At 47.0% G+C, this 15,405-nt stretch overlaps 1 protein-coding gene across 1 annotated transcript in view; it reads right to left on the bottom strand.

The window, feature by feature from the left end:
- Positions 1–107: 107 nt before the first annotated feature.
- Positions 108–15,405, bottom strand: part of CLASRP (CLK4 associating serine/arginine rich protein) — a 30,745-nt gene continuing 15,447 nt past the window's right edge. Inside the window, 9 exon segments of the mRNA XM_032227574.1 lie at positions 108–319; positions 1,760–1,784; positions 2,747–2,829; positions 2,913–2,959; positions 3,374–3,432; positions 3,566–3,626; positions 11,191–11,230; positions 12,974–13,150; positions 13,671–13,937. Of these exon segments, the coding sequence (XP_032083465.1) occupies positions 277–319; positions 1,760–1,784; positions 2,747–2,829; positions 2,913–2,959; positions 3,374–3,432; positions 3,566–3,626; positions 11,191–11,230; positions 12,974–13,150; positions 13,671–13,937 (802 nt within the window). The 3' untranslated portion in view covers positions 108–276.

The following is a 15,405-nucleotide window of genomic DNA, read 5'->3' as shown; positions in this document are numbered from 1 at the left end:
TCTAAGCACCCCACGGGCCGGATCCTCCCCCCAGGCCTTAAGTATGACACCCATGAATTAGAGGGAGGGAGGGAGGGCGGCAGTACAGAGCTGACATCTCAAACCTCTTTGCCTTTTTTTTTTCCAAACTTTATTTTTCTGACAAAAACAAAAACAGCAATGTGTACAGCATTATTACACAGCAGGGTTAACGTGAGCCCTCCCCCCGGGGGAGGGGGGAAACGGGAGCCAGCAGGGCAAGAAGTCAGCAGCGTGGCCTTGCGCCAGGAATTCGTCCTAGTGGCGGTAGTGAGGGCTCCGGGATCGTGACCGCGAGTGCCTGCGAGAAACCGAAGAACAAAGGCATGAAGGGAAGGGGGAAACTTGGTGGGAACAACAACCAGGGGGCTCCCGCTTCAGCAGCATGTTTCCTTTTCACTATTCAGGCACAAAATTGCCCACCGACGGCTTTGGGGGGTGGGAGAGAAACGTATTTCTGGCTCTTAAGTGAGCTTTGACTTGGTCCCTTTCAAGTAGAGCAGGGATGGGGCAACTATGGCCCCTTTAGGACCTGTGGACTTCAACTGCCAGAGGTAAGTAGGTAGATAGAGGGATAGATAGGGAGAAAAAGAGAGAGAACTACAGTAGGTAGGGAGAGACAGAGAGTAGTTGGGTAGTTAAGTAGGTAGGTAGATAAAGGGATAGAGAGAAAAAATGGAGAGATAAAGAAATACAGTAGGTAGGGAGAGAGAGGGTAGCTAGGGAGAGAGAAATAGAGAAAGAAATAGAGAGAAATAGAGAAATACAGTAGGTAGGTAGGGAGAGAGAGGCTGTAGGTAGGTAGGGAGATAGAGGGATAGAGAAATAGAAATACAGTAGATAGGGAGAGAGAAGTAGGTAGGTACATAGGTAGATAGAGAGGGGGAAGAGGGAGAGAAAAAGAAATACAGTAGATAGGTAGAGTGAAAGAGAGTAGGTGGGTAGATGTTTCCAGGTGTATTTATCCATGTGCTGGAGAAGGAAATAGCTGACAATCTGCAGCACCTAAGACTTTGTTTCTGCTGGCACAGCACTTGATCAATCTAATTCTTATCGATCAGTTAAAGAGCTTTCCAAAAGGAAAAAAAAAACTTTTTGCACTCTGCAAATCTCCCAAAACGCCCCCCCACCCTTTTAAAGGCATGAATAGTTGGGGGGGGGCTTGCAAAATGCTCCTGGGGGGACGGCGGGGGGGCAAAAACAAGCAAAAAAATGACCCATTTTTTGCAAAAACGAGCCCATTTTTTGTCAAAAAAATTGCATGCATAGCCTTATGGAGGCTGATAAAGTGCTGCTGGCGGCTGGGAGGGGCAAAAAATGGCCCGGATTTTGCTCATTTCTGCCCTCCCCAGGAGCTCTCTGAAAGCCTCCATAAGGCTCTGCACTGCCATTTTGGTGCTGGGACGGGGCTTCGAGAGGCAAAAAAATGCTGTATTCGATGTATAAGACGCACCCAAAGTTTCAGCCTCTTGAGGAAAAAAGGTGCATCTTATACTCCGGAAAATACAGTAAATCCATTTTGTATTGTAGAGGTGTACAAATGCGTTTAAAAAATAAATTTAGCTTGATTCAGCAGCTCTTGCATTTGAAACAAAGCCTCAGGTACTTAACGTCAACTCTTCCTCCTCCGATGGCTGATAAACATTCATTTCCAAAGTTTCAACATGCCGTCTATATTCTTTCATTCTGCCCCACGTTTGCTCCTTCAGCACCCCTTAAGTGGGTAAAAAACAGGCCTTACCTCCTTGACGAGCTGTATTCTCGACCTGAAAAACAAATACAAATAATATAACCTCTGTCTGGGAGACTTTGGGCCAATCCCCAGGAGATGAATTCTAGTCCCGTGTTAGGCATGAAAGCTGTCTTGGTGAATTTGGGTCAGTCACCAGGAGATGGTGAATTCTAGTCCTGTCCCGGGCATGAAAGATGGCTGGGAGACTTTGGGCCAATGACCAGGAGATGGTGAATTCTAGTCCTGTCCTGGGCGTGAAAGCTGCCTGGGAGACTGGGCCAATGACTAGGAGATGGTGAGTTCTAGTCCCACATTAGCCAACTAAGGGACTGCACCAGCCACTCCCAGCTCAACCCACATCACAGGGTGGTAGTTGGGAAAACAAGGAGGAAGGTGTTTTTTTATATGTTCCCTTTGTGAAAAGTGTAAAGACAGAATAGAAACCAACTTCCTTCCTTCCAACTTGCCTATGTGGCAAAACATCCATGGGACTGACCTAATTTTACAACATTTTTTTGTGGCGGCCCTTAGTTGAATATTGCAATAATTGAAGCCCCGGATTGTTTCTTGAAGGGGGGGGGGGCTTAGAAAACATGGCTAAATAGCAATAGCAATAGCAGTTAGACATATACCGCTTCATAGGGCTTTCAGCCCTCTCTAAGCGGTTTACAGAGTCAGCATATCACCCCCACAGTCTGGGTCCTCATTTCACCCACCTCGGAAGGATGGAAGGCTGAGTCAACCTTGAGCCGGTGAGATTTGAACCGCCGAACTGCAGATAGCAGTCAGCTGAAGTGGCCTGCAGTACTGCACCCTAACCACTGCGCCACCTCGTCCGGGCAGGGGTGCAGGTCACCACTACCGGTTTGGCCGACCCGGCTGACTACTACCACTGCTCCAGTCTCGTGGAATGTACCACTTGGCCGGAGCGTACCACTTGAGTCCGGCACAACCCGTTTCCCCAATTTCAAACGTTTGGCCCTTGGTAGCACTTACTGTAACGGGGAGAAGGAGAGCGGCTGTGGCGGCTGTACTGGCGCTCCCACTCTTCCCGCTCCTTCTCCCGCCGTTCCCGCTCCCTGCGGAGGAGAAAAACGGGAGGTCAGCAGGGGACGAGGCACAGCGCCGCCACCCCCACCACAAGGACGGGGAAATCCATTACTTCATCCGGATCTTCCGAGCCATGGCCCGCAACTCATCCTCTCGTTCCTGCGAGGCAAGATGGGAAATCTGGTCAGCCCAAGGATGAAAGCCACCCGGGGACACCTTCATAGCAAACCAACGGGGGTTGCTTTCTACAATAGCAATAGCAGTTCGACTTATATACCGCTTCATAGGGCTTTCAGCCCTCTCTAAGCGGTTTACAGAGTCAGCATATCGCCCCCAACAACAATCCTGGGTCCTCATTTTACCCACCTCGGAAGGATGGAAGGCTGAGTCAACCCTGAGCCGGTGAGATTTGAACCGCCGAACTGCAGAACTGCAGTCAGCTGAAGTAGCCTGCAGTGCTGCATTTAACCACTGCGCCACCTCGGCTCTGTGCACAATGCAGTCCTCGACTTATGGCCAGTTGCTTAGCGTTACAACGGACCTACTCAGCCCGTCGCTCGGCTTCCTGCTCACCTGCCTTTCGTGTTCCTGTTGCATCATTTTCTCCTGCGCCGCTTTCTTGTCTGCTTTAACTGAAGAGGCAGAGCAAGAAAGTGAGGAGGGGGACTGGGGGAGGGCAGGCGAGAGAAAGGGAAGGGGAGAGGGAGAGATCCCCTGGGTCAGATTGGTCCCAGCCCCCGGCCCCCAAACCCCAAAGATGCTTACACTGCCTGTTAAGCGCCTTCTGCATACGCAGCTTCAGTTTCTCCTGCGGAGTCAGTTTTGGCTATAAGCAGAAGCAAAGAGGAAGGTATTAAAACGTTTGCCCTGAGCCTGGGGTCCTCCGTCCATTTGGGGAAGGCACAGGTGGAGAAAGGCAAGGGTCTCCTATAAATAAAGTATTATTGTAATTGAGTGGGTGGGAGGGGGGGGGAGATGTGAACAACGAGACAGCCATTCACTGGAATATACGAGAATGAAAAGTGTATTTTGAGTTCCCAGAGAGTAAGTACAGGTTACTCTGCCCCCCAGCAGGAGAGGAGATCCTATCTTCCCTTCTCAAAGGATCCACAAGGAACCAACTCAAGCAGTGTTTCTCAACCTTGGCCACTTGAAGATGTCCGGACTTCAACTCCCAGAATTCCCCAGCCAGCATTCGCTGGCTGGGGAATTCTGGGAGTTGAAGTCTGGACATCTTCAAGTGCCCAAGGTTGAGAAACACTGAACTAAAGTCTTATGTGAAAAGAAGGACTAGGGGAGACATGATAGCAGCTTTCTAATCACTCAGGGCAATCCCGTTCCAACCGGTACACGTGCGCAGTTCATGCACGCAACTTAGTGCCTGTGCGATGCTCCAGCTGCTCGCGGAGAATCACGCAGGCGCTGTATGTGCCATGCGCCTGCGTGGAAGCGCAGAAGCCTTTAAAGACTGGTAAGGAGCGAGGGCAGGCGGGCGGGTGGGCCCTTTGCCGTTCCCGGAAGTTTCTTACTTCCGGGTTCACCGACCAACCGGTCCCCGCGGACCGCCGTGGACCGGTTGAAACCCACCCCTGACTCAGGGGCTGCCCCAAAGAAGAGGGAGTCAAGCTATTCTCCAAAGCACCCGAAGGCAGGAAACGAAGCAATGGGGGGAAACTAATCAAGGAGAGGAGCAACCTGGAACGAAGGAGAAATTTCTTGACAGCGAGAACAATGAATCAGTGCAACAAATTGCCTTTGGAAGTTGAGAGTGCTCCATCCCTGGAGGCTTTAAAGAAGAGACTGGACAGCCATTGCTCAGAAATAATATAGGTCTCCTGCGAGAGCCGGGGGTTGGTCTAGATGACCGCCAAGGTCTCTTCCAACCCGGTTACTATTACTAGCAAAAAAAATCGGAGCTTGAACAAATAAAATAAACCCCAAAAAGCAGCTTATTTCAGGGAAGGTAAAAAGAAGCAAATAGCATAGGCCGAGCAACTCCAGAATTCAAAATGCAACAAACTCACTAAGTGACAAGACAAAAGGGTTCCACCACAAAACCGCGGAGGACAAAATCGCGCTCGACGAAAGTGCGCATTTGACGTCATCACAGCGCGACGAAAACATCACGCTGTGATCGAAAAATGTAAAAATAAAGCGAAAACCTTACCCTAACCCCCCCAAACCTAACCCTAAACCTAACCCTTAACCTAACCCTAAATCTAACCGTAAACGTAACCCTTAACCTAATGCTAAACCTAACGCTAACCCTTAACCTAACGCTAAACGTAACCCTAACGCTCTAAACCTAACCCTAACCCTTAACCTAACCCTAACCCTAAACCTAAACCTAACCCTTACCTTTATGTGAATCGGCTTGCTTTAATTTTAATTTTATTTCAATTTTTAATTTTTTTTGTCGCGCTGTGATGACGTCAAATGCGCTCTTTCGTCGAGCGCGATTTTGTCCTCCGCGGTTTTGACGGGTCACGGACAAAAGGCTCCCCCCCCCGCCGGACACCCAAACACAATCACTACACATACACAACAGTACTGACTCAAGAGTTCATTTTCAAGCCATAACTGTGTTGCAAAAGATTTGTTGGGGGGGGGGGGGGGAGCGTTACAATACGCTAATAGCAAACACAACCAGAGTTACTAGTTTTATTCTTAAAAATCGGGTTTTCTACTGCTGTTATTTTCTTGGGTATGGATTGAACCTCGTGTGTGTGTGTGTGTGTGTGTGTGTGACAGGAATCTTCCCAAATGTAAAAAGAGATTGTACCTAAGGCCATTTAAATATATTGTTTTTGTAAAAGCAACACGCCAAAAACCAGATGGATCTTAGTGGTTGAGAGGTAGCCTGGTCTAGTGGTTAAGGCACCAGGTTAGAAAGCAGGAAAACAGTAAAACAGCCTTAGGCATGAAAGCCAACTTTGAGCCAACCACCAGGAGACAGGGAGTTCTAGTCCTGCCTTAGCCATGAAAGCCAATTGGGTGACAGTGAGTTCTAGTCCCGTTTTAGGCATGAAATCCGGCTAGGTGACTTTGAGCCAACCACCAGGAGACAGGGAGTTCTAGTCCCGCCTTAGCCAGGAAAGCCAGTTGGGTGACAGTGAGTTCTAGTCCCGTTTTAGGCATGAAAGCCAACTGAGTCATTTTGAGCTAACTACCAGGAGATAGGGAGCTCTAGTCCCGCCTTAGCCAGGAAAGCCAATTGGGTGGCAGTGAGTTCTAGTCCCGTTTTAGGCATGAAATCTGGCTAGGTGACTTTGAGCCAATCACTAGGAGACAGGGAGTTCTAGTCCCGCCTTAGCCATGGAAGCCAATTGGTTGACTTTGGGCCAATCACCAAGAGAAAGGGAGTTATAGTTCCACCTTAGCCATGGAAATGGGCTCAGTGACTTTGGGCCAATCACTAGGAAACCGTTGAGTTCTAATCCGGTCAGGCCAAAAAGCCAACTAGGTGACTATGGGCCAATCACTGGGAGACAGTGAATTCTAGTCCCACCTTAGGCACGAAAGCCATCTAAATGTCTTTGAGCCAGTCACTCACTCAGCCCAGCCCAACCTCCCAGGGGTTTTTTTTTGGTAGGGAAAACAGGAGGAAGAAGGCGTCTTTGATACGTTTGCCACCTTGAGTTATTTGTAAAAATTAATCAAGGCGGAATATTGTTGTTATTCTTTTTTAATTATACACATGCTGGCCACATGAGAAAACAAGACAGCCAAGCCATGAAAAGCTTCACGTCAAAATTGTTTTTTAGGAAGGCCGATTCTCCTTTTGAACAAGAATCAGAATTATCAGACAATTTTTTTGTTTTTGAAAAAAAAAAAATATCAAAAGCCGCTGGGCTTTCCTGGTTTCCATATATCTGCAATTCTTCCAGGAATCCAGAGAGGCTTTCAATTTTGTTTGTACAGGGCAGGATTCCAAAAGGGCCCATGTTTTGCTTTTCAGACGCTTTTTCCTGTCCTGTCTGCAGCCCTCTGACTCGCATTACGTTTCCGCCTTCCGCCAGGGGATCTAAGCAACATCCCCCTCCCGACCAGGAATTTGGCCCAACTATTTAAAATCCATCTGTTGGAAGCTGCTGCTGCCTCAAACCGTTAGCTGGACCGATCCTAGCTCCCTTTAGGAGCTGCGACTCAACTTCCCTGGAATGTCCTCGGCTAGGAAATTCCAGAGGATGCAATCTGTCTCACCTAATCTGGGGAAAACACAATGGTGTGTGTGTGTGTGTGTGTGGTTGTGTGTGTAGTGTCTACCATGCCAAATCAACAGGGCGATGCAGGTAGCCCTTCGCTCAAGACCAAAATTAACCCCAAAAGTCAGACATGTGTGACATGAATTCTGACTCATTTTACGACCATGTTTCTTAAGTGAATCACTGCAGTTGGTAAGTTAGTAACATGGTTGTTGCCTGCCCTGATTGCGTGCAAAAGGAGCCGCTTCTGCAGCCCAGTTCTGAATGCCCCGCGGCCCGATTCTGAACTGCACTCCGAAGGTTGGAGACCCCTCCTGTAGAATCCCATCCCTATGAAGATGAACATCGACCCCACTTCCACTTTCAGACTCCACGCAAAGGCGTGGTTGTGCCAGTGGGCCTGGGGGACCCCCAAGTGGAACGAAAGTCAACACGGGGGGCATTTCCCCGGAGGTGGGGGTGAAGAATTACTGCTTTTTTATTGTTCTTGTATAGGACTTTTATCCGTGCAAGACACCCTGAGTCATTAATTTGGGCAGCCACACAAATTTTCCAATGAATGAATGAATGAATGAATGAATGAATGAATGCTGCCACCCGGTGCCAAGAGATCTTGGAAAAAAGTAAAAATAAATAAAATAAAATAAATATAAAATATAAAATGGAAGAAAGTAATAATACAATAATAAAAACAAAAAACAAAACAAAACAAAATAAAATAATAAAATATAAAATGGAAGAAAGTAATAATACAATAATAAAATAAAAATAAAATAATAAAAATAAGTAAAATAAAATAAAAATATATAAAAAATAAAGTATAAAATTAAAAATAAAAATACAATTAAAAATAAAATAATAATAAAATAAAACATAAAATGGAAGAAAATAATAATACAATAATACAATAAAAATAAATAAAAATAAAATAAAAATAAGTAAAATAAAAATATATAAAAAATAAAGTATAAAATAAAATTAAAAATAAACTAATAATGTAATAAAATATAAAATGGAAGAAAGGAATAATACAATAATACAATAAATAAAATAAAAATAAATAAAAATAAGATAAAAATAAGTAAAATAAAATAAAATAAAAATAAGTAAAATAAAAATATATAAAAAAATAAAGTATAAAATTAAATTAAAAATAAACTAATAATGTAATAAAATATAAAATGGAAGAAAGTAATAATAAAATAATAAAATAAAGTAAATGCTACCACCTGGAGCTAAGCGATGTTAGAAAAAAAATAAACAAACACATTTTGCCACCTGCTGCCAAGTGATGGGGGGGGGAGTATATATAAACAAACAATTGCTACCCCCCCAGTTCCAAATGACCTTGGGAGGGGGGGGGAGCAGGACATTGATCTCCTCTAAGGATCTATTTAAAGGAGACAAGAAGCCTCCTGATTAGAGGGCGTTGATTTCCGGAGGCCTTAAATGTCCACTCTTTTCTTAGCCTCTCCCCCCCCCCCAACCTCCCCACCTGCTTTTACTGGCTCTACAAGCTTAACTCAGGTCGATAAATGGGAGGATTTGGCCTCCCAGCCAGCCACCCCATTTGCAAGGCAGAAGTCAATTCGCCTCCCGTGGAAGGGAGGGGAGCCTCACCAGGTCTTCCCAAAACACCCCCAGCCGGCTGACAGCCGCTCACAAACCTTTTCCTTGGCAGCCAAAGACCGAAGCACCACTGGGAGACCATCAAGTCCCCGCAGCAAGTGTGGGTTGGCAGCAAAGGGGGGGGGGCTGGCTGAAAAGGCCCACCTTGCCCCCCGAGCAGGGTGGGTTTGATTTAAATCGGCTCGATTTAAAAGGCTTGATTGAAACCCACTCGATTGAAATCGTAATTTTTCAAGGGCAACGGTCATCTCTGTCCCGCAGCGCCTCCTCCTCCCCTGACCTGCCGTTGACTCACCGAGAGTCCCAATATTGCAGAATATCTACAGCCTCGGGCTACATAACTAAGCTCCGTTTCACACTGAATAAACTAAATTACGGATGTATCTTCAATTTTTTTAAAACTATCTTTAGATAGATTTTATTTTTAACTCCAAAAGCATTGCGTTAAAATAAACTTGATAAAAATCAGAAAAAAATCCGATTTAAATCAAACAAATCCGATTTAATTTACTTATTTTTTTTTAAAAAAAGAAAAATCATCTATTTCGATCCACCCGGCCACTGAGCCAGTCAAACCAATGGTGGCTAAAAGGTGGCTACTTCTTCCCCCCCCCCCCCCAGCTGCAGCTGAAAAAGGACAGGATGGGCCTAGGATTGTGCACCAATCGGCAATTCAAGCCTGCCTGTAAAGGTGGGTCCTCGACTTACGGCAGCAGTTGAGCCCCGGATTTCCGTGGCCGAGCCACGACAGAGGCTAAAGGGAGCTTGGCCCCAATTTTGCGACCTTTTCTTGACGTCGTGGTCAAGCGAATCGGCGCACCCGTTAAGTTAGTCACAGGGTTGGTGAAGCGAGCCTGTGTTTTCCTCGGGGACTTTGCTTGTCTGACGGTCGCAAAAGGGGATCACGTAACCCACCCACCCACCCCGGGACGCTGCGATCGTCGTAAATAGATAGGAACCAGGTTGCCAAGCATCTGAATTTGGGCCACGTGACCGAGGGGAATGCTTGCAACGGTCGTTAAGCATGAAAAGTGGCTGCCGGTCCCTTTTTTCCCCCCACTGCTGTCGTAACTTCAAAAGGTCACGAAATGAACTGCTGTAAGTCGAGGGCTACCTGTATAGCATGCCTTGTTTTGATCGCGATGCTTTTGACACCAATAACCCCCCCCCCCAAAGCAAAGATCAAACGATTTCCATTTTAACAGGCTTGGAAGCAATTGTCCCCCCCCGCCCCCCAATCTTGAATCCCCAGGGATGAGAGTATTGTTGTGTTTTCTGCAGGCCTTCAGCTCAGCATTCAAGACCATCATTCCGGAAAATTCTTCATTCTAATCTTAAACTGTTTCACAAGTGGATAATCTGAGAAACTTCCTGACAGTGAGAACAATGAATCAGTGGAACTACCGTATTTTTCGGAGTATAAGACGCACCTTCCCCACCCACCCAAAAAGAAGAGGGTGAAAATCTGGGTGCGTCTTATACACTGAACACAGCATTTTCCGGTCTCCCGAAACCCCTTCGCAAAAATGGACGTGCAGAGCCTTTAGGAGGCTTCCAGAGTGCTCCTGGGGGCTGGGGAGGGCAGAAATGAGTGAAAAACAGGTCGTTTTTTTGCCCCCCCACCCCCAGTGCCCAGGAGTACTCTATAAGGCTCCTAAAAACTACGCATGTCCTTTTTTTGACGGAAAACTGTTTTGGGAGGTCTGCGGAGTGCAAAAACTTTTTAATTTGACTCTTCAAAGTCTTGGTGCATCTTATACTCCGAAAAAGATGGTACGTGCCCCTAGAACTTTGTGGGTGGTCCAACACTGGAGGCGTTTAAAGAGATTGGACAGCCGTTTGTCAGGAATGGTAAAGGCCCCCAACCCTCCCCCCACCCCCCAGTCCATGGACTAGTCCGTAGAGGCCAGAAACCAGACTGTGGAAACAAGTGAAGCCCCATTTGTGGAATGCAGGCAGCACTCGAACCCACAGCTCAAAAACCTCTCTCCACAGAGTTACGTGTCTAGTGCCCAAAAGGCTGGGGGGCCCGGCTGGACTAGAAGACTTCCAAAGTCCCTTCCCGACTCTGTGATTCTGTTATTTGAAGACTGGCTGAAGTAACAGAGGTGGCCTATTTTGTTCTTTAAGACAGGGGTCTCCAACCTTGGCAACTTTAAGACTTGTGGACTTCAACTCCCAGAGTTCCTCAGCCAGCTTTGTTGGCTGAGGAACTCTGGCTGAGGAACTCTGGGAGTTGAAGTCCACAAGTCTTAAAGTTGCCAAGGTTGGAGACCATTGCTTTAAGAGAATTAAGGTTGTGGGTACAACACTGATTCATGGTGTCTTTGTACAGCAAGCAAACCTGCATTTTATGGTCCCTTCCAACTCCTGTTATTCTGTTAAGTTCTATCTCCGGCCTTAGCTAAAATACAAAACCATCAAGCACGGCCATGCAAAGCCTAGAACAGACCCCCACAGAGCACACACTCTTCCTGCATCTCTATGGTTCCCTGAGTCTTTTGTTTTTCTGCAGTGGTGGGAGTGAAAAGAGGTGAGGTTTAAATTCTTACTGACTTTGGCAGCTCCTGTCTCTTTACCACCAGCCGTTTCAGCCCTGGGGGGAAAAAAAGGAGAGAGGGGGAGAGAGAGAGAGGGAGAGAGAGATGGGTGTCAATCAAAAGATGGACGCCAGGCAAAGATTAATCGGAGTCAGCAAAATGTCAGGCCTGCAATTCTATTCCTTTTAGAATTTTGGCCTGCCACAATTTCTCTTTTTTCATTATGCTGTTTCTTTAGTATAGTTGATGGGAGGGGGGAATAGACAGGAGTAGGATTGTGGAATGTATTGTTTTCATTCTTTACTAGAAGACCAAGGTCATCTTTTGTCTCCGCACTTTTATACCTGACCGGAAGCAGTTGGGTGGAGACACCAGCCTGGAAGAAGATTGGACCATGTGATGGATTGTGGGTGTGGGGACAAGATCATGAACTTTTAACTGGGTGGGATTCTGATGTCATTTTCCAGAATTGGGATTAACACAGATGTGCCTAAGATGTCTGCTTTATTAAATTGGAACTTTAAGGATCGTTTTGCCTTGGACTCTGATTTAATTCTACATGATACTTAGAACACTGACACAATGTGCATGCCTTCCAGTGGAGCTCCAAGGCTAACTCCACAAGTCCTAATGGAGCTATTCCTTTATTTTAGTAATGATTTTATTAGGTTTTCCAAGATCTCTTCAGGGCAGTAGAAGAAGATAGTAACATTACAGCCTCAACCTGTTGCTGATTAATATGGACTAGACACTTATGGACTAACCAACTTATCTAATTGGGAAAACCCAAAATCAGCTTTTTTGCTTTCTTTCATCTCAAGCATAAAATCGGGAATTAACTTCCAAGGACAAACCAAGGGGTATTTGGTTATTCAATTTAGCCGCCCTCTGCTAGTTTCATCACTTTTTCCCAGCCTTCACCCATGGTGGAATTAAGGCTACCCTTAAAAGAGGCCACGGAAGCTTTAATTTAGGCAAAAATGCAGCAGCCATCACAAAATTACACTGATGGCCGGCTGTCTTTTTAAAAAGCACTGATGGAGGTGAATATTTGTAGCTCAGGGTTGAACTGTGGGGTCCTTGGTGCTCTCTGAGCTTGGTGGTTTTCTTGCAGACGTCTCATTACCCAACTAAGTAACATCATCAGTTCTAGAAAAGAGGGGGGGAGGCGGTTGTGAAGTGGAGGAGGGGAGGAGGACGAAGACGGAAGGGTCCTTGGTGCTCTCTGAGTTTGTTAAGTATGCTTGCCCCCTTGAGTTATCTATAAAAAACAATCAAGGGGGGGCGGAGCCTGGATGCCGTGACGAGACGACGTACGATCTCAAAGCTCTGAGATCGCACTCGATACTTTTAATGCTGGGGGGTTCTAATGGACCTAAATCATCCCGAAGAGATGGTGAATAGGAAGATTACATCTTGCTGATCTCGGGGATATCGTAAAATCTCCGAGAAAAGCAGGTTTAAAGTCTTCGGCTGGCAGTAAAAATTCCAGTCTTTCAAGGCTGACAAAGTCAGGGCAATTTGGAGAAAAAGTGTTTAGCTGGTAAGAAACTTTTATTGTTTAAAGAAAAACGGACTGCCTAAAAAATCTTAAAACTAACTTAAATCAAAGAATAGAAGAACTTAGCGGCGATTTTGATCTTTCTAATGGTTTTAGACAGTGGTTATCTTACTTTTTAAATGTTATTTACATGGACTGATTCTAAGTAAACCTTTTCAAATGGATGGAAAAAAACAATCAAGGTGGCGTATAAGTAAATAAATACACGAAATAGAAATAAGTAAAACGGCACACTCACTTTTTCAGTTTCTCCCCTACCGCAGGTGAAACCGCAGGCCTCAGCATTTTCTCTCTGGCTGGAGACACTGACCGGCTGCGGCTCCGCGATTCACTCTCACTTTGGCTGCTCGGGCTGCTGCTCCAGTGCCTTCCTCCTCTGCTCCACCGATAATGTTCCCCAGACCGGGAATGGCTCCTGGGAATGAGGGAAGAGCCTTGCATTCAGGCAGAGGGATCTACCCTTGCAATGTTATGACGTGTGGACTTCAACTCCCAGAATTCCCCAGCCAAGCAGGGATATCCAACCTTGGAAAACCTTTAAGACTTTTGGACTTCAACTCCCAGAATTCCACATCCAGCCAAGCAGGGATATCTAACCTTGGCAACTTTGAAGATTGGGGGACTTCAATTCCCAGAATTCCCCAGCCAAGCAGGGATATCCAACCTTGGCAAACTTTTAAGACTTGTGGACTCCAACCCCCAGAATTCCCCTGCCAGCCAAGCAGGGATATCCAACCTTGGCAATTTATGACTTGCGAACTTCAACTCCCAGAATTCCCCATCCAGCGTGGCTGGCTGAGGAACTCTGGGAGTTGAAGTTCGCCAGTCTTAAAAACTACCCAAGTTGGAAGTCCCTGCATTGGGGGCACGTCTACCCTTGTTCCCCACAAAGAGGCACGCAGGGGCACTCTTCCCCTGCCGCTTGGCTCACTGACCTGGATCTGCGCCGAGAGCCGTAACGCCAGCCCCGCTCTGTTGACCGCGACCTGGAGTGTCGGCGCCCATCTCGAGAGCCTCCGGCCGAGTACCGCCGGGTCCTGCTGTGGGACCGGGAATACCTGTGGCTGCGGGAACGGCTGTAGCCGCCGGTCCTGTGGTAGCTGTTTGTCCGATGGGACCGTGAGCTGGACTGCGAGCTGGAGGAGGAGGAAGTGGACGAGGAAGAGGAGGAGGAGGAGGTGGAGGAGGAGGTGGAGCGCCGCCTGGAAGGAGGAGAGGCAGGATGCTGGCTGGTCACGCAGGAGAGACCGGCAGTGGAGGAGAAAGGCCGAAGGACGTCCCCAACTGCCAAGGTCTAATCCTGCCGGACGTTCCCCAAAAGGAGGAGGGGGGGGGGAAAAATGCTTCCAAATTAACCACCACGGCTCGGTCGTCTGCAATGGGTCGGGCTGCCCTTTGCTTCCCCGCCTTCTCTGTCTTCTTTATGGCACCAACTTCCTGGAGACAGGAAGGGTTGGGGAAGACCCCGCTGACTTCCACGCCACGTTTGGCTCAGCCTAAATGCAACAGGCACGGGGAGGTTGGCGGGCTGCTAGATCGGACAGCTCAAAAGGGGAGAATTGTGAGCCTTCAACTCCCAGGGCCTTTGCCCCAACCTAGGGAATTGCCAATTTTGTTTTTAAAGGGAGGAAACATTCCCTTTAAAGTTTGGAAACTGACACGGAAAGGCTTACTTAAAAACCAAAATAATAATAATAGTAATTTAAAAAACCGTGCATGGGGATCTACCCTAAAAAAGTGGGCCCTCTGTGGAGTTTATTAGTGTTTGCCACAAGACCTCAAACAGGACAAGGGGAGGGTGGGGTGGGGGCAGTTTCCAATAATGTTAATGTCAACCCTGAAGTGAGGCCCTCTTGGAGGCTTCAGGGTTGCCATGAAGCAAAAGAAGGGACGGGGAAGGGGAGAAAAAGCTAGATGGGAGTTTTGTGGCAAAAACAATAAAAGTTTCTCCTGTGGGAACCAAGGACGTTCTCGCAGGTGGCTGGGCAGAGAAGCAGCGAAGTAACCAAGCAACCAGCCAGCACCTTGATTGGACAGCGTGACCTGTGACTTGCGGGGGAAAGAGGGGGGAAACTTTTTAAGCTGCAGGAACTTTCAGAGTCGGCTTTCACCAGTTTTTGCCAATATGATGTATCCAATAAACTGTCCTTTGAGGAATCTGCCTGCCTCAGAGTTCTGCTTTCTAGGGGTGCATTGCTTGGGACGCTCACATCAAGCCGACTCTTCCTTCAACTCTCCGATCTAATCGAGGCCGCTCTCCGGGGTCCTGAACCCCATCTGCTCTCCTGATTGAGAATTATCCAAGGAATGCACTTATAAAAAACAGGACTCCAAGGCAGGCAAGTTCCTTGAAGAACAGTTTCATTGGATACATCATATTGGCACAACTGGGGAAAGCCGACTCTGAGATTTCCCACAGTTTTCTCCTACCGTATTTTTCGGAGTATAAGATGCACCTTTTCCCTTCAAAAAAGAGGCTGAAAATCTGGGTGCGGCTTATACACTGAATACAGCATTTTTTTGCTCCCAAAACCCGGCCCTTCACCAAAATGGCCATGCAGAGCCTCTAGGCGGCTTTCAGGGTGCCTCTGGGGGCCGGGGAGGGAAAAAATGAGTGAAAAACAGGCTGTTTTTTGCTCAATTTTGCACCCCCAGCTCCCAGGAGTACGC

Source organism: Thamnophis elegans, chromosome 12 (assembly GCF_009769535.1).
Source record: "Thamnophis elegans isolate rThaEle1 chromosome 12, rThaEle1.pri, whole genome shotgun sequence".
Taxonomy (NCBI): Eukaryota; Metazoa; Chordata; class Lepidosauria; order Squamata; family Colubridae; genus Thamnophis; species Thamnophis elegans.
Note: the sequence above shows the minus strand (reverse complement) of the source record. Positions and strands in the feature narration are given on the sequence as shown.